This window comes from Phyllobates terribilis, unplaced genomic scaffold (assembly GCF_046119375.1).
Source record: "Phyllobates terribilis strain yellow unplaced genomic scaffold, ASM4611937v1 Scaffold_1__5_contigs__length_1240528914, whole genome shotgun sequence".
NCBI classification, from domain to species: domain Eukaryota; kingdom Metazoa; phylum Chordata; class Amphibia; order Anura; family Dendrobatidae; genus Phyllobates; species Phyllobates terribilis.
In genome coordinates this window covers 452,772,826-452,792,386 of record NW_027362761.1, presented here as the reverse complement: position 1 = coordinate 452,792,386, position 19,561 = coordinate 452,772,826, and the positions used below count along the sequence as shown (strand labels likewise).

Sequence of the window (19,561 nt, the reverse complement as noted above, 5' to 3'; positions counted from 1 at the left end):
CCGAACCGAACTTTCTACTAAAGTTTGGTTGAACCCAAACATCCATGGGTCCACTGATCCGTAATCACGTCTACTGATTCCTGTCGACCACATACAGTTATATGAAAAAGTTTGGGCACCCCTATTAATCTTAAGCTTATTGTTTTATAAAAATTGGTGTTTTTGCAACAGCTATTTCAGTTTGATATATGTAATAACTGTTGGACACAGTAATGTTTCTGCCTTGAAATGAGGTTTATTGTACTAACAGAAAATGTGCAATCTGCATTCAAACAAAATTTGACAGGTGCATAAGTATGGGCACCTCACCAGAAAAGTGACATTAATATTTAGTAGATCCTCCTTTTGCAAAAATAACAGCCTCTAGTCGCTTCCTGTAGCTTTTAATGAGTTCCTGGATCCTGGATGAAGGTATTTTTGACCATTCCTCTTTACAAAACAATTCCAGTTCAGTTAAGTTTGATGGTCGCCGAGCAAGGACAGCCCTCTTCAAATGATCCCACAGATGTTCAATGATATTCAGGTCTGGGGACTGGGATGGCCATTCCAGAACATTGTAATTGTTCCTCTGCATGAATGCCTGAGTAGATTTGGAGCGGTGTTTTGGATCATTGTCTTGCTGATGATCCATCCCCTGCGTAACTTCAACTTTGTCACTGATTCTTGAACATTATTGTCAAGAATCTGCTGATACTGAGTGGAATCCATGCGTCCCTCAACTTTAACAAGATTCCCGGTGCCGGCATTGGCCACACAGCCCCAAAGCATGATGGAACCTCCACCAAATTTTACTGTGGGTAGCAAGTGTTTTTCTTGGAATGCTGTGTTTTTTTGCTGCCATGCATAACGCCTTTTTGTATGACCAAACAACTCAATCTTGGTTTCATCAGTCCACAGGACCTTCTTCCAAAAAGAAATTGGCTTCTCCAATACCTCAGCCGACTCTGTTTGTGGCGTGCTTGCAGAAACGGCTTCTTTCGCATCACTCTCCCATACAGCTTCTCCTTGTGCAAAGTGCGTTGTATAGTTGACCGATGCACAGTGACACCATCTGCAGCAAGTTGATGCTGCAGCTCTCTGGAGGTGGTCTGAGGATTGTCCTTGACTGATCTCACCATTCTTCTTCTCTGCCTTTCTGATGTTTTTCTTGGCCTGCCACTTCTGGCCTTAACAAGAACTGTCCCTGTGTTCTTGCATTTCCTTACTATGTTCCTCACAGTGGAAACTGACAGGTTTAATCTCTGAGACAGCTTTTTGGATCCTTCCCCTGAACAACTATGTTGAATAATCTTTGTTTTCAGATCATTTGACAGTTGTTTGGAGGCGCCCATGATGCGACTCTTCAGAGGAGATTCAAACAGGAGAACAACTTGCAAGTGGCCACTTTAAGTAGCTTTTCTCATGATTGCATACACCTGGCTATGAAGTTCAAAGCTCAATGAGGTTACAAAACCAAAAAAAGTGCTTTAGTAAGTCAGTAAAAAGTAGGTAGGAGTATTTAAAACAAGAAAATGATAAGGGTGCCCATACTTATGCACCTGTCAAATTTTGTTTGAATGCAGATTGCACATTTTCTGTTAGTACAATAAACTTCATTTCAAGGCAGAAACATTACTGTGCCCAACAGTTATTAGATATATCAAACTGAAATAGCTGTTGCAAAAACACCAATTTTTATAAAACATTAAGCTTAAGATTAATAGGGGTGCCCAAACTTTTTCATATAACTGTATGTGCAGAATCAATGCTTATTTGGCGAATTTGTAGGTACAGGTATCTATTTCTTTCTGGACCTCTGGAAATCCATAAAATAAAAGTTCTGCTTTTTTTTTTTAAATAGAACATTTCTATATTCCCTACATATTACTAGATTGTTACCTACAATTTAAGCAAAAAAATCAGTTTTTCAACCTCAAGTGGTGTAACATTATGATTGTTTCCACATAAATATAATTGAACGGAATGAAAGAATCGGCAAATGAATCTGTATCGGAAGTGTAGTTTTGAGTGAAGCTCCACTTCCATGGATCTACCTGCAGGTGATGCCTTTTCTGAGCAATTTTTAAATTAGGGGTCAGTTGAAATTTTCATGTGATCTTGTTTGGCGCTCATCTGGATCTTCAGATTTCACAATGTATTAAGACAATGGAACAGAAATCAGATAGTGCCTTTCTTGCTCCAAGCCACATATCTTATATTACAAATTAAGAGATTTTAGTCAAATATTAACTTTTTGAATAGTCCTCAAAATGACATGGAAATAGGACAGATTTTACAAATCCTAAGAATTTAATCAAGAACAAATCCTTCTACAAATCTTAAAATTTTGCAGAATCTCAAACCAAATTCCGCATGGGGTGATTGCTTAATCTGAAAGGCAAAAATGCAAATTTTGTGTGAACTGAAAATATCAAAAGTCAATGGTTAGAGGATGAATAGAGATTAAAATGAAACTCCACAGTGGGAGATCCTCACAAGATTATGCGACAAACTGGTAAAAATAACTGCACTTTATTGCAGAGCCATCACATAGCAAAATGTAAACTGACCACCAAGTAGGTAATCCATCTACATTCTGCACATTACCGGCACTGCAGTACTCCCGAGAATTATATATCAGAAATCCTACCCCGATCTAACAGGACATGCAGGCATGGCAATATAAAGAAGTATTTTGCAAGACATATTACAGAACATTTTAGCCTTCTTTTTGCATCAGTACACGCTAGATGAAGATATATATATATATATATATATATATGCACACATGTCTCATATACTATGACTGGCTGCTCCCCCGATGCCTGGATGGCACTACATTGAGTAGACTCAACAGAACTGCTAGACAATAGAGATCTACATTATTAGAAGACCAGGCAGTATCCAATCCAGTAACAATCTTTCTATCAACTTTTCCAGTTCAAGTTTCAGAATATCTGCGACAGACTACATGGCTGAGAAGAATGCATTGTACCATTTTCTAGTAAGCCTGCATATCCTTTTATACATTACACTACATAATGGAGGAGCTGCTGTGGGAAAGCTCTCCTTTCAGTAGATATAGATGTGTATACTGTTTGTATAATAGTTTCTTACCTTAATGAGCTCAGAACTTTGCCTTTCCTTAGCTGATTCTCAATCCACTTTGGTCGCTGTCTTTCGATGTCTTCCAATACACTTTGTGTATCATCCTTGAGGTTCATGGCCTTTAATCCAATGGTCTTTTCTAGGCATCGGCACACAGTAGCAAGCCTCTCATTACTCCAACGAGACAAGGTGGTACCTGTGATTTGTTCTATGGCATTTCCATCTTCTAGTATATGACAAATAATACCAATTAAGTTCCATACAACTATACCTGTATCTTTACATACAGAGTACTGCTCTGATAATTTTCTCTCAGAGAATGAGTAGAAGTACTTTATTGGGGGAGGCAGGCACGCAATTACTGAAGGTAGCTTGCTGATCACAATGGAGACTGCTTCAGCTGTCAATCTTGTAACGTCTTGCACAAGAAAAAGAAAAAAATAATTAATATTTTGCTGCCATGTTCTGGTATCTCAGAAATATACATTTGATGAATTTAAGGCAAACATTGCCCATGATCTAGGTCTACGTTTTATCTACATATAACTCTGAATGATCCAGTATGGGTTTGACCACTGTGGACAGTTATTGGCTGCAGAGGTCATTTATGTCAATGAGACACCTGCAAACCAGTGGAGGGCACTGAGCACCAGAGCAGAGCCACTGAAGAAGCATGAGATAAAACGGTGATTAACGCTTCTTTTATTATTTTATACAATTTGCCCCCGTGACCAATTTTTGTTGATGCTTGGTAACCCCTGAAATATCGGAAGTGCTATATTGCATGTGGTGTCTGTATAATTTCCCTGTGGTTGCAAGTGTTTCCCTAGAGGCTTTCTGAAAAATATACTCGCAGGCCTGTTAACTTCAAATATAAACTGACCTTGGTTTCTATATCTGCCATTCTTTATAATATCCACCCAGGAAAGAGCTGGTAGAAGTATGGGCCATCAAATACTGAGAAGATCTTTAGAGTAACATTACCAAAAAGAGAAGACTGTATGCTTTGTATTAAATGTGTTTAACCGGATAAAAAAAAAAAATATATAACTGTTTTCTTCCTAAGACAATGCTAGGTTGTTTACGGTATCACAGCTCAGCTTTAAAGGGTTTTTTTTTTCCAAAATTGCTTGTCTCCTATCTATAATCCATACTAAAGGGGACTACTTGTACACCGGTGGTCCTGAGAACAGGGCTCTGCAGAACCACATCTTAAATGGAATGGAGGGTCACATGCTCAGCCTCTGCTCCATTCACTGTCAATAGGGCTGTTGGAAATAGTCAAGTGCTATACTTCTCCAACAGTCCCATAGACAAGGACTCCAATCAATCAGCAAGTTATCCCAAATCCAAAGGATAAGATCTGATTTTGAGACAGCTCCTTTAATAACTTCAGTAGAGCACAGCTGCCATATCCAACATGACTGATGAACAGGTGTGGTGCTGTTTTTCTAATCCTGGAATAATACTTTTAAATACTTTATCTGCATGGCATCAAGAATGGATCCTGCACAGAAATACAGTATATTTTAGGGTATAGTACTTCAGCCTGTTTACTTTAAATGCTAGTAACAGTCTACGGTCAAGGCTGGTGTAACTTTCCAGAAAGAAATTATTTAAAAGAAGGGCAAATATATAAGATCAATAATATTGAGAAAAAAATGGCAAAAATGCTGGGCTAGGTATAGTACTCTGGCAAAATGCCTATCAATATTTAATGGCTAATGACATATCCTAAAAACATACAAAGCTTTATTTCTCAATAGCTGAACTTGTAATTATCTGTTAGCTGATAAAAAAAAATATCACAGGAATTACTTCTTTAATCTCCACCTTATCTTTGACCTTATTTTGTCTCATAAAACTGAGGATTATATAAAGAAATCTTCTCTGTGTGTTTCAAGAGATCAGCCATGTCCCTTCCTCCTGCTCACTATTCTGTCTGGCTGTAAGTGAACTGTCTGCAGCAGAAGTCTCCCTGTGTGAAATAGGACGAATGCTTACAAGCCTGCCTTGGTCAAGGGTGTAGCTTCAGTTGGCCACCAGACAAGAAAGAAATTGATAATCAGCAGACTAAATCTTTTTGTCCTTTGCAAGATTCTTACTGCCTGTTGTAAGATTTAGTGTAGAAAATGCTGCAGACTAACAAACAGTGAAGACAACTACACTTCTGGTTTGCTCTACTCATTCACTTCTAGATTTAGAGTTCCTTCAAAACCAAAAAACTATCAGAATTCTCAACTTATAGAAGCAGCAAGAGCAAAACCGGTATGACAATTACCAAGCATATTGTTATGATGCAGGTACTTACCTTTCTGAATTTTTTTGGTCTCTCTTGGGTTGGTAAATTTCCATTTTTCTGGTAAGGCTTTAAGTAAGACATCAGGAAAACTATGGATATGTGAACTGGAGAAGGAATGATTGATGGGCTCATTGGAACTGATGAATGAGGTAACCTGGTTCACCAGGCCTCTCACTGATCTTATTAAGGTTCTTCTCAAATATTTGAGCACGGTGTTTCTGCTGATTTGCACTAGAAAGAAGATTAAAGTTGCGTTAATCCGAATGTTACAGACACTATTTATGCATTAATTAGCTGGAAATATGTGGGAAATGGAAACTAACTATTTTCAAGAATATACAGAGTTACTTGCAATATTTTTTCTAAAAAGACAAACAGGAAATCTGCAAAATATGCTTGAAATTTGTTCTATATGTGAACAAAAAATATTATTCTTTTTGCTGTAACTTAAAATCTTTAAATGGAATCTATCACCCAGCAGAAAATTACATAATCTGGTTTTTTTTTTTTTTTTAAAAAAAAAAAAAATTTTTCTAAATTTATATGGTGGTTTTAGCTTGCTCCCTCACTTAAAAAAGCCCCAAAACATTGAATCTTATGTTAAGTTCACATACTCATTCCCTCTGCAGAGTTTAGTAAAGCGTCACGGCCGTGAGCCAGTGACAGGATGCAGCAGCAGTCCTCTGACTGGAACAGGAAGTATATAGGTAGACATGAGACCTGAGCACTGCTGAAAAGGAGTGGATCAGTATTTTATTATTTCGGCATGTTGTTTTTTTTTTAAGGGGTGGACTACCTTTTTAACACTCCATCATGCCTACTCTTTAGGTTTATAACTAACTAAACTAGGAAGCCAAAATGTAATATCTGAAGCAATAGCTTTCACCACTCCCCAATACTGAACGTACTGGTACGTCCCATCTAGGAAGGAGTTCCTGCAAAATGGACGTATCAGTGCATAAAGGTGATCTTACAAGCAAAGGAGCTGTACCCGGCATGATCACTGAAGGAGCTGAGCTTAACTGACAACCTACAGTAACTCTTGCACCAACAGCTAGGGCCAGAGTCAGCGCCATACCTGGCTGAATGACCAGATGGTTGTAAAAGATAGGTTGGGGTTCCTTTTAAGCACAATGATACAATGAAAGAGTGCCAATGGTTGCCAAGACCTCCGAATGCAAAAGGTATGGCGGCCTGTTAAGCCCTACTATAAGCACGGTCTAATAGGCCTCCAGTCAATGTAAAACTGACAAGTCAAATGCAATACAATACATAACTCCTTCCTCAGATATGCCTGGGGAAGCAGTTGGACCAACTCCAAAATACATAGTATGTATTTCTAAATAAACATTTTTTACTTTTAAAAATTCTTTGGGCAGCGTCACCTTAAAGGGAACCTGTCGCCAGTTTTTTTTCCAATATAACCTACGGCCACCACTTTACAGCCCCATGTGACAGCATTCTATAATGCTGCACATACAAGTGCTTCTCACTAAATTAGAATATCATCAAAAAGTTAATTTATTTCAGTTCTTCAATACAAAAAGTGAAATTCATATTATATAGAGTCATGATCAAATAGATCACTCTGTTTAAGTGTTTATTTCTGTTAATGTTGATGATTATGGCTTACAACCAATGAAAACACAAAAGTCATTATCTCAGTAAATTAGAATACTTTATAACACCAGCTTGAAAAATGTTTTTAAAATCCGAAATGTACAGTACAGACCAAAAGTTTGGACACACCTTCTCATTTAAAGATTTTTCTGTATTTTCATGACTATGAAAATTGTACATTCACACTGAAGGCATCAAAACTATGAATTAACACATGTGGAATTATATACTTAACAAAAAAGTGTGAAATAACTGAAAATATGTCATATTCTAGGTTCTTCAAAGTAGCCACCTTTTGCTTTGATGACTGCTTTGCACACTCTTGGCATTCTCTTGATGAGCTTCAAGAGGTAGTCACCGGAAATGGTCTTCCAACAATCTTAAAGGAGTTCCCAGAGATGATTAGCACTTGTTGGCCCTTTTGCCTTCACTCTGCGGTCCAGCTCACCCCGAACCATCTCGATTGGGTTCAGGTCTGGTGACTGTGGAAGCCAGGTCATCTGGCGTAGCACCCCATCACTCTCCTTCTTGGTCAAATAGCCCTTACACAGCCTGGAGGTGTGTTTGGGGTCATTGTCCTGTTGAAAAATAAATGATGGTCCAACTAAAAGCAAACCGGATGGAATAGCATGCCGCTGCAAGATGCTGTGGTAGCCATGCTGGTTCAGTATGCCTTCAATTTTGAATAAATCCCCAACAGTGTCACCAGCAAAGCACCCGCACACCATCACACCTCCTCCTCTATGCTTCACGGTGGGAACCAGGCATGTAGAGTCCATCCGTTCACCTTTTCTGCGTTGCACAAAGACACGGTGGTTGGAACCAAAGATCTCAAATTTGGACTCATCAGACCAAAGCACAGATTTCCACTGGCTAATGTCCATTACTTGTGCTCTTTAGACCCAAACAAGTCTCTTCTGCTTGTTGCCTGTCCTTAGCAGTGGTTTCCTAGCAGCTATTTTACCATGAAGGCCTGCTGCACAAAGTCTCCTCTTAACAGTTGTTGTAGAGATGTGTCTGCTGCTAGAACTCTGTGTGGCATTGACCTGATCTCTAATCTGAGCTGCTGTTAACCTGCGATTTCTGAGGCTGGTGACTCGGATAAACTTATCCTCAGAAGCAGAGGTGACTCTTGGTCTTCCTTTCCTGGGGCGGTCCTCATGTGAGCCAGTTTCTTTGTAGCGCTTGATGGTTTTTGCAACTGCACTTGGGGACACTTTCAAAGTTTTCCCAATTTTTCAGACTGACTGACCTTCATTTCTTAAAGTAATGATGGCCACTTGTTTTTCTTTACTTAGAATTTATATTATGGCAAGAAAAAAGCAGCTAACAGTCTATTCAGTAGGACTATCAGCTTTGTATCCACCTGACTTCTACACAACACAACTGATGGTCTCAACCCCATTTATAAGGCAAGAAATCCCACTTATTAAATCTGACAGGGCACACCTGTGAAGTGAAAACCATTTCCGGTGACTACCTCTTGAAGCTCATCAAGAGAATGCCAAGAGTGTGCAAAGCAGTCATCAAAGCAAAAGGTGGCTACTTTGAAGAACCTAGAATACAAGACATATTTTCAGTTGTTTCACACTTTTTTGTTAAGTATATAATTTCACATGTGTTAATTCATAGTTTTGATGCCTTCAGTGTGAATGTACAATTTTCATAGTCATCAAAATACAGAAAAATCTTTAAATGAGAAGGTGTGTCCAAACTTTTGGTCTGTACTGTATGTTCAGTAAATGCACTCAATACTTGGTCGGGGCTTCTTTTGCATCAATTACTGCATCAATGCGCTGTGGCATGGAGGCGATCAGCCTGTGGCACTGCTGAGGTGTTGTGGAAGCCCAGGTTGCTTTGATAGCAGCCTTCAGCTCATCTGCATTGTTGGGTCTGGGGTCTCTCATCTTCCTCTTGACAATACCCCATAGATTCCCTATGGGGTTAAGGTCAGGCGAGTTTGCTGGCCAATCAAGCACATTGATTCTGTTGTTTTTAAACCAGGTATTGGTACTTTTGGTAGTGTGGACAGGTGCCAAGTCCTGCTGGAGAATGAAATTTCCATTTCTAAAAAGCTTGTTGGCAGAGGGTAGCATGAAGTGCTCTAAAATTTCCTCGCAGACAACTGCGCTGACTTTTGTCGTGATAAAACACAGTGGACCTACACCAGCAGATGACATGGCTCCCCAAACCATCATTGATTGTGGAAACTTCACACTAGACCTCAAGCAGCTTGGATTGTGTGTCTCTCCACTCTTCCCCCAGACTCTGGGACCTTGATTTTCAAATGAAATGCAAAATTTACTTTCATCTGAAAACAACACCTTGGACCACTGAGCAACAGTCCAGGTCTTTTTCTCCTTGGCCCAGGTAGGATGCTTCTGGCGTTGTCTATTGGTCATGAGTGGCTTGACACAAGGAATGAGACACTTGTAGCCAATGTCCTGGATACGTCTGTGTGTGGTGGCTCTTGAAGCAATGACTCCAGCAGCAGTCCCCTCCTTGTGAATCTCCCCCAAATTTTTGAATGGCTTTTTCTTAACAATCCTTCACATCTGCGGTTATCCTGGTTGCTTGTGCACCTTTTTCTACCATACTTTTTCCTTCCACTCAACTTTCCATTAACATGCTTGGATACAGCACTCTATGAACAGGCAGCTTCTTTAGCAATGACTTTTTGTGGCTTACCCTCCTTCTGGAGTGTGTCAATGACTGCCTTCTGGACATCTGTCAAGTCAGCAGTCTTCCCCATGATTGTGGAGCCTACTGAAACAGACTAAGGGACCTTTTTAAACGATTCGGAAGCCTTTGCAGGTTTTTTTTTGTTAATTATTCTAATTTACTGAGATAATGACTTTTGTGTTTTCATTGGCTGGTAGCCATAATCATCAACATTAACAGAAATAAACACTTGAAATAGATTACTCTGTTTGTAATGACTATATAATATATGAATTTCAATTTTTGTATTGAAGAACTGAAATAAATTAACTTTTTGTTGATATTATAATTTAGTGAGAAGCACTTGTATGACTCCAATTTGCCCTGCAATGCAAAAAAAAGACCTTTTATTACATTCACTTATGGGGCGGTCCGGTCTGATGGGCGTTGCTGGTCTTGAAGTGATGACTCTCTTCTTGCAATGCGCTGTCCTCCTCCTGTGCTTCGTATGCATGATGCATCCTATGTCATTTATATAGTGTTCCACTTTGCACTTCCTGTCATCCACACAGTGTTCCCCTTCATGCTTCAGCGCAGGCGTACTTCTCTCTGCCTCTGCCTTGCAAAGTACTGCAGTATGCATGTGCCTGAGCTCTTTTAACCTTTCCCAGTGCATGCGCACTGCAGCACTTTGCTTTGCTCTCGGCAGGGCAGAGAGAAGTACGCCTGCACTGAAGCATGAAGGGGAACACTGTGTGGATGACAGGACGTGTCATCCACATGAAGCACAGAAGGAGGACGATATGGCAAGAAGAGAAGGACCAAGACCAGCAACAGCCATCAGACTGGACCACCCAAGTAGGCGAGTATAATAAAAGGTCTTTTTTGTATTGCAAGGCGAATTGAAGTCATAGAATGCTGTCACATGGGGCTGAAAGGTGGTTGGCGTAGATTATTTCGGATAAAAATGGTGACAGGTTCCCTTTAATCCTTATTCCTATGCACCACTGTTGGGATATGCAGAAACATTCCAAAGATATTTCTAACAAAAGTGACACGTCAAATTCCAAAAATTTAGCCTGGTCTGGAAGATGAAAACTGTCTCAGTGGAAGGAGTTACATAAAAAATGAAGGACTGCACAAAAAATGCATTCTAATGAGAATGTAAATGATACCACTGCATCCCTATGGGAAAGCACAAATTGCACTATTAATTGTATAAACTAGTTTTTAGTGTAAGTGTATTTTGTACTTACAAATAAATAAAGCGAATAGGATTCAGCAAACAGTTTCAAGTTTGAATTAATTTCAAAATTGCAATGGGATTGTCACATCCAGACTGAAAACATGTCCAATGAGTTCTCTTCCATAAATAGCTGATCTCTCCCAGGCCAGTAAAGTGCAATCTAATTGCTGTTTTTGTTTTCTTAGTCTACTATATATACACACACCCCTATAGATTATGCACCATGGCATAGCTGACAACATACACTGTATAAATGCCAATTAAAATACTGAACTGAAGGACTGACATGTAACAGCATGCTTTCTGCTAAAGTTAACACACTGCAAGCCATCTGGGTTTGCATCTCTTGTAAATTAGACTGTGTTTTATGTTCTCCCATCTCATCGAGCCCCGTGTTTGACTCATAGTAAACTGGAGTTGTGCCGTTTAGCATTTTCGAGTTTTGTGACAGCTGTTGTATCTCAACTCTACATCTCTGAAGGACTTGTTTCTGGCATGTGTATTACATACAGATGGAAATGCTGGTCATTTTAACAAATCCTCTCACTCATACTAGGACTTATGTGTCGTTGGAGAATGGGAGACTTGTGCCACTTGACAAAAATGTAAGCGGTGCAATATCACAGCTTAAACACAAAGGGGCAGATTTATCAAACTGTTTAATTCTGAGATTGTGCAAACTTAGACTACATATTCTTGAACTGCGCCAAATTTATCAAAATGGTTCATGCTGTTTGATAAATCTGTTTCATTCAAACTCCTTTGCCTTCCAATTTTCGTTTTTATGCTTGCATTTTTCCAAGAGCCAACTCTCTTACTTGCTCTTCGACCCAACCGTATGGGGGCTTGTTTTTTGCGATACAAGTTGTAATTTTGAATGGCACCATTGATTTTATCATGCAATGTACTAAAAATGGGGGAAAAATTCCAAGTGTGATGAAATGGTAAAAAAAAATGCAATTTCTTTGTTTTTCAGGTTTTGTTTTTATGGAGTTCAATGTACGGTAAAAATTAGTTTGTGTCACCATTTTCTGAGACTAATTTTTTTATGTTGCTCTCAACTGAGCTGTGTAAGGGCTTGCCTGGTGAACTGACTGTTTTATTGATATTAATATGGTGTACAGATGAAGATGATATTTTGATCGCTCTCTATTGCATTTTTAGGGAGGTACTGTATATTGGCTAAAAACCAAGCAATTCTGGCATTTTGATTTCTTTTTCTCTTAACGGTCTTTATTCTGTTAAACAACTTTATATTTTGATAGATGAAACTTTTATGGATGCAGCGGTAATGTTTATTTATTTTTTATATAAGTCTTTATTTTTAATAGGGAAAAAAAGGGTAATTAAAAATTTTAGATTTTTTCTTAATATTTGTTGAAAATATTTTTTATTTATTTTTTAGTCCCTAAAATCCTGTACCTGTGATCGTCTCATTATACCTATGCTATACACTGCAATACTAAAGTCTCCTACGAGGTTCAGTCTTTAGCTAAGCTTCAAATGACCAGTAAGATGGCGGCGAAGCGGAACAGCGGTATTTAAATGGTTAAGAGCAACAATCAGAGTTTAGCTCTGGCTGCTTCTACTAAGACACAGATAATGGCTGTGTTATATTTGTATATAGCGTAAGGTAGCGCTATTCATCACGCTGAGGGGCACTCACTTCACCGGGACAATTAAGCACACATGCAGCGTTTTCCAATAATATGAAGTCCAGCAGTTTATTACACCTCATAAACTGTTTATAACATAGTCCATCTCAATGGCTCGCAGGAATGTTACACATGTATATCCTCGAGCCTTTTCAGTGGCAGCTATGCCCGCTTGGATACAGACTTCAGCAAGGTACAGCATCAATATTCACTTAAAGCGCCGATTTACCTTTGCTGGGTCTTAGCTGCTTCTATCAGCTCGGTTCTGCCACAGCTGTGGCTTTAAGGCTCCCCAGACGTAGTCTCCAGGCCACGTGCCTTCCAAGGCTACTGGTATCTCAGACACAGGGATCCAGCCTCTTGCCTTCCAAGGCTACTGGTATCCCAGACACAGGGATTCAGCCTCTTGCCTTCCAGGCTAATGGAGTCCCAGACACAGGGACCAGGCCTCTTCCCTTCCAAGGCTACTGGTATCCCAGACACAGGGACCAGGCTTCTTGCCTCCCCAGGCCTCTTTCTCTCTCTCAAAAACCACCAGGATTTATACATCCTTTTGTGCACACAGTACCTGTGATGATGTCACAGTCATGTGATCAGTCACCTGAGGGGGAGGTAAATGGTCAGCCAGAACACACCCCCTGGACATTTTAGAAAGGCAGCAAGCCGCTGCATTACAATAGGTACATCTATAATGTGCATGATCTCCTAAGTCCCCTCACACACAGGCACCCCCGCATTGGTGTATCTATGTGTTATTTTGCGTTAAGTGGTTAGAACTCCCTAGCCTAAGTTTACACTACCTATTGGTTGGCTTACTTTGTGCACAAAATGTGCATCACAATTTTAGCGCACAGTGCTGCATGTTCGGACAAGCCCTTTTTCCACAAAGGTATGCCCCTTTTGGTGAGGTCATACCCACTTTTCAGGGAAGTGTAAAAATTGTGCAAAACATATGCTAAATATGGTACACTTGTATTGAGCGAGGCTGCGCCCCGTCTAGTGTATGGAGAGCGAAGCCACGCCAACTGGCAGAGGGTATGTATAACTCATATATACCCTCTGTTACTGGGTCAGAAACCAGCGATTCGCACAATTGTGCGCTGGGGGGGATTCATAAGCCTGCAGTCACACAGAGTGACAGCAGACTTATCACTTTTGACTGGACAACCCTTTAAATTAACAATGTTAATTCTATAGCTATATAACAATCTAATATAGGGGCTGCTGCCATAGCTTGTCCACGCAGGTTAAACATGTGTAAGATGATTTCCTCTCTCTACTTCTTGACCTGACACTTTACAGTCCATCTTCAATACCTTTCTTAATACTATATCCAATGGGCTTTGTTAGCCTGGTTGGTTACACTGGATATATAAGACTAGATTGTTATATAGCTATGAGATCAGGCTTTATTGAAGATGAATTTGGAGATTATGCATTAGCACTTTATTCATTTACTGATCTATAGATATATATTCTAATTAGGATCCAAGTGCAGAAACGTAGCAGGACATGGTAGCATGTTTAAGCGACACAGTAGAACAAGTAACATACGACCTAGTGTTGTTCTGTTTAACAACGACATCTTGGACACTTTGCAGAAGTAGCTGTACCACAGGTTCACGATCAAAGTAATATAACATTGAGTTTTTAATGTACATGGAATGAAGAATAGAGGGGTACACATACCAAACATAATGCCATCCCATACCACAATCCCTGGAGTAGGACTGGTATGGTCTCTTGTGAAGGCATCTTCATGGTATGGCCCGCGGTCTCCAGACCAATTTTTGGTTATCATTGTGTCCCAAATGAAAGCAGGACTCATCGCTGAAGGGCACAGACTTCCATTCCAGCCTCCATTGCTCCATTTCAGCCTACTGCAGACCACGTGTGCCACGCCATGAAGGGGCCTTCACAAGGGAACGTCACATTGATCATATTCCTTGGACAATAGTGTGGGATAGCATAATGTACAATAGTTGGACCTCTCTAGTCTTCATTCCAGAAACATCAACAACTCAACACTTCATTGATTTGGTGGTGGAACCAGTGATACAGCCATTTCCCAGAGGCCATTATTTAACCCAACACAGATAGGCCGCATGTTGCCTGTTCTAGTGTGAGCAACCTGCGTGACCTAAACATGCTACCATGGTCTGCATTGTCTGTGGACTTGCAACCCACTGAGATTATCTGGGACATCATTTGTCGGCATTACCAAGATGGAAAAGTCATGGAATTATAGAAATCACAAGATCAATAGGCAAGTTAATGATACACAAATGGTGAAAAAATTAAGAAAAAAAAAAAAACACCTTAATTTACTCAGCATTGAGCATTAGAGCAGAAATTCACAAGCTAACACACTTTGACATGCTATCAACGAGGTTATTAATGGTCGTCAGAGGAATGTTTTACCAAACTGAATGCATTTGGCAAGAAAATCATTAAGATTTGCTGATGGCAGCTCCCTTTGTAATTGCACGAGCATCAAGAGGCCTGGCGTTGTCATGTTCAAAAGGATTCCTGGGACCCTTTGGATAAATGGCCAAACCACTGGTTCCATAATTGATCCATCGAAAAGTTCAAATACAAACCATCAGAAGGTGTTTGAACAACATTAGGATTCAGGTGTTTCATTGACCTCACGTCATTATTCCTAAAGGCTATCATGGTGCAGAGCAATATGGCAGTGGAGGCTGGAATTGAGGTCAATCCTCTTCAGCATTGAGTCCTGCATTTGTCTTTGATGCAATGCTAGCTAGATATTTATCGGATTTATCAGGAGACCACATGGGAAACACTATGAAAAAACCTTCATGAGGGAACATCACATTGGCCCAACTCTCGGGATTATGACGTGGGGTGTCTTATTGTATGGTAGCCAGACTCTTCTAGTTTCCATTGAAGGAAAATAAACAGCTTAGTATCACACTGATTTGGTGGTGCATCCAGTGCTATGGCCCTGTCTCCAAAGTGTGCTAGGAGCCTTTTTTGAACATGAGAACACTAAGATGCATATTGCCCATGCTACTGTAAACAGTGTGGCCTAAATGTGCTGTAGCGTCTCCTGCAGCGTGGCTTGCTGTGTCTCTGGACTTGTCTCCAATCAAGCACACCTGGGACGTCATCGGTCGGCAATTGCAAAGGGAGCTCAGAGCAGCGGATCTTCATGATTTGCATGCCCAAATGCAGAACATTCCTCAGACAACCATTAAGAACATCAGTGATAGCATGCTGAGGTGTGCAAGTGTGTAAATATCTATGTGTGGTGCTTCTTACTTGATACTGAATAAATCAGGATGGTTTGAAAATTTTGCTTTAGCTTTGTGATGTTCATAATTTCAAGACTTTTCCTTCTTGTGTTGCAATTTTAATGCTGAGAATAGTACTATATGTATGATACAACCCCAATTCAATAAGAAGTTGTGACACTGTCTAAAATGTAAAGAAAACAAGAATGCAATGATTGGAAAATCTCGCATAGCCATATTTTATTCACAACAGAACACAGATCAGAGGTTTAAAGTTAGACATTTTTCCATTTAAAGTGAAAAAAATTAACTTATTTAGAAATTGCTGGCTGCAATACATCTCAAAATAGTTGGGACATGGTTAACAAAAGGATGGAAGAGTAAGAGGTACTAATGAAAAACAGCTGGAGAGGCAATATTCAACTTAGTCACATGACTGTGAATAAAAAGAGCATGTTAGAGAGGCAGAGTCTCTCAGAAGCAAAGATTGACAATCGTTCACCAATCTGTGAACAACTGCATCTAAAAACTGTGGAACAATTTCAGAAGAATATTCCTTAGAAGAAACTTGCTAAGTATTTGAATATTCCATCATAGACCGTATATAATATCATCAAATGATTAAGAGACTCTGGAGAAATCCTAATGCGCAACGGACAAGGATGACGGTCAACATTGGATGCTCGTGATCTACAGGTTCTCAGGTGGTGCTGCATTAAAAACAGCATACAAATCACTGCATGGGCTCAGGAATACTTCAAGAAGTCATTGTCTGTGAACACAGTTGGCTGTGCAATCCATAAATGCAAGTGAATGCGCTATCATGCAAAGAAGAAAACACATATCCACACAATTCAGAAACACTGCCGTCTTCTGAGGGCCAGAGCGCATTTAAAATGGACTTAATCAAATTGGAAAACTGTTCTGTGGTCAGATTAATCAAATGTGAAATTTTTTATGGACTCCACAGATGCCGTGTCCTTAGGACTCAAGAGGAGAGGGACCATCCAGCTTGTTATCATTCAAAGTTCAAAAGCCTTTATCCCTGATGATATGGAGTTGCATTAGTGCCTACGTCATCGGGATCTCACATATCTTAAAAGGCACTATCAATGCTGAGCATGATATAAAGGTTTTAGAACAACATATGCTCCCATCAAAACAAAGTCTATTTCAGGGGAGGCCTTGCATACATTAGCAAGACAATGCTAAGGATGCACTAACATCTGCGTTTAAACTCGGAGAGGGCAATGTCAGAAGACCTTGCATTGCACTCGCTACAATGTTATTCAATCGGGTAGTGCTCATCTTCGAGTTTTTCCTTACCTGAAACTGGGATAAGGAAAATTTACAGCATGCTGCATATGGCCGCGTAAAACAGCCGAGACTCACCAATGAAAGTCAAAGAGTGTGAGAAAAAAAAAATCGCACGGCACTTGGACCATGTATGTGCCGTGCGATTTTTAAGCACCTATTTCATAGGAAACTTGACATTTCACCAGCCGAGTACAGTAAATTGACAGCGTGAACTGTCAAAATACAATAGATAGAAAGAGGTCATTGAGATATATAATTAGTGCAGTGCGTGTGTAGCTTACTATACATGTATTTAGCTAACAATTAAATGAATTTTAAAAAAAAATGATCTGGGGTCTGTCTTAAATTTTTTTAACCAGGTGAGAGGAAGCCGACAGCGGAGGGCTGATGTTTATAGTTTGGGAAGGGGGTAATAAACATGGCGCTTCCCAGGCTATTAATATCAGCACACAGCTTTTTACTTAGCCTTTACTGGTTATTAACAAGGGGTGACCCCAAAAAAATGATGTGGGGTCCCCCTATTTTTAATGACCAGCCAAGACTAGGCAGACAGCTGTGGGATGATATTAATAGCCTAGGAAGGGGCCATGGATATTGGCCCCCTCCCAGATTTAGAACATCAGCCCTCAGCCGCACCAGAAATGGCACATCCATTAGATGCGCCTATTCTGATGCTTATCCTTGACCCTTCACACTTGCCCTGGTGCGGTGGCAAGTGTGGTAATAGTATTGGGGTTGATGTCAGCTTTGTAATGTCAGCTGGCATCAAGACCAGGGGTTAGTTTGGAGAGAAGCCTATAAGACACCCATATCACTAACCCCGTCAGTTTAAGTAAAAAAAAAGACAGTGAAAAGTCTTTTATTTGAAAAAAACACTCCTCGACCCTCTTTTACCCATTTATTAATATCCAAATACAAATAAAAAAAGCAAAGAAATTCTCACATGTGCACCTAGCCTTTGCTGGTCATTAAAAATACGGGGGAACCTATTATATTTTTTGGAGGGGGTCACCGATTCTTAATAACCAGTAAAGGCTAAGTAAACAGCTGTGAGCTGATATTAATAGTCCGGGAAGCTCCATGATTGCCCCCTTTCCCAGATTATAAACATCAGTCCCCAGCTATCGGCTTTCCGTCCGCTGGTTAAGAAAATTAAGGGGGACCCCATGCCATTTTTTTCTTTAATTTATTTAATTATTAGCTAAATACATGTACAGTAAGCTACACACACACACACACTGCACTGATGATATACAGTACAGACCAAAAGTTTGGACACACCTTCTCATTTAAAGATTGTTCTGTATTTTCATGACTATGAAAATTGTACATTCACACTGAAGGCATCAAAACTATGAATTAACACATGTGGAATTATATACTTAACAAAAAAGTGTGAAACAACTGAAAATATGTCTTATATTCTAGGTTCTTCAAAGTAGCCACCTTTTGCTTTGATGACTGCTTTGCACACTCTTGGCATTCTCTTGATGAGCTTCAAGAGGTAGTCACCGGAAATGGTTTTCACTTCACAGGTGTCCCCTGTCAGGTTTAAGAAGTGGGATTTCTTGCATTATAAATGGGGCTGGGACCATCAGTTGTGTTGTGCAGAAGTCAAGTGGATACACAGCCGATAGTCCTACTGAATAGACATATTTTCAGTTGTTTCACACTTTTTTTGTTAAGTATATAATTCCTCATGTGTTAATACATAGTTTTGATGCCTTCATTGTGAATGTACAATTTTCATAGTCATGGAAATACAGAAAAATCTTTAAATGAGAAGGTCCAAACTTTTGGTCTGTACTGTACATCACTGGGACTGTCGTATATACATCACATAGGAGACACTGGGACTGGCGTATATATATCACATAGGAGACACTGGGAATGGCATATATACATCACATAGGAGAGACTGAGACTGGGACTGGCATATATACATCACATAGGAGACACTGGGACTGGCGTATATACATCACATAGGAGACACTGTGAATGGTATATGTGCATCACAAAGGAGACACGGGCAGCCGTATAGACATCGCATAAGACTCTGTGACTGCTGCCTTCATCATAGGGATGGGAGAACAGAGTGAACTAACTGCACCCACAAAGAGTGTCCTGACGCTGGCCAGTAATTCCTTAGCTGGATACAATTCAGTATTCAGTCAGAAGTGAACGCCACATGCTTGCAGTCTAAGGATGAATTAAAGGGCCTGTGGCAAGCAAAACTGGGCCAGCAGGCCAAGCACTGCGCTTGTTAAATGAATAAAAGATTTTCTGAAAAGAAAACATATATACCGTATATACAGAGGTGCATCTCACAAAATAAGAAAATCATCAAAAAGTTAATTTATTTCAGTTTTTCAATACAAAAAGTGAAACTCATATTATATAGAGTCATTACAAACAG

General features: G+C 39.8%; 1 protein-coding gene across 8 annotated transcripts in view; it reads right to left on the bottom strand.

The window, feature by feature from the left end:
- The window catches only part of KIAA0825 (KIAA0825 ortholog), a 580,812-nt gene that overhangs the window by 336,201 nt on the left and 225,050 nt on the right, over positions 1-19,561 (bottom strand). For all 8 annotated transcript variants that reach the window (XM_073678443.1, XM_073678463.1, XM_073678435.1 and 5 more), the window contains 2 exons: positions 5,399-5,620; positions 3,097-3,505 (listed from right to left, as the gene is read on the bottom strand). In XM_073678443.1, the coding sequence (XP_073534544.1) occupies positions 3,097-3,505; positions 5,399-5,620 (631 nt within the window). The remainder of the gene's footprint in view (positions 1-3,096; positions 3,506-5,398; positions 5,621-19,561) is intronic.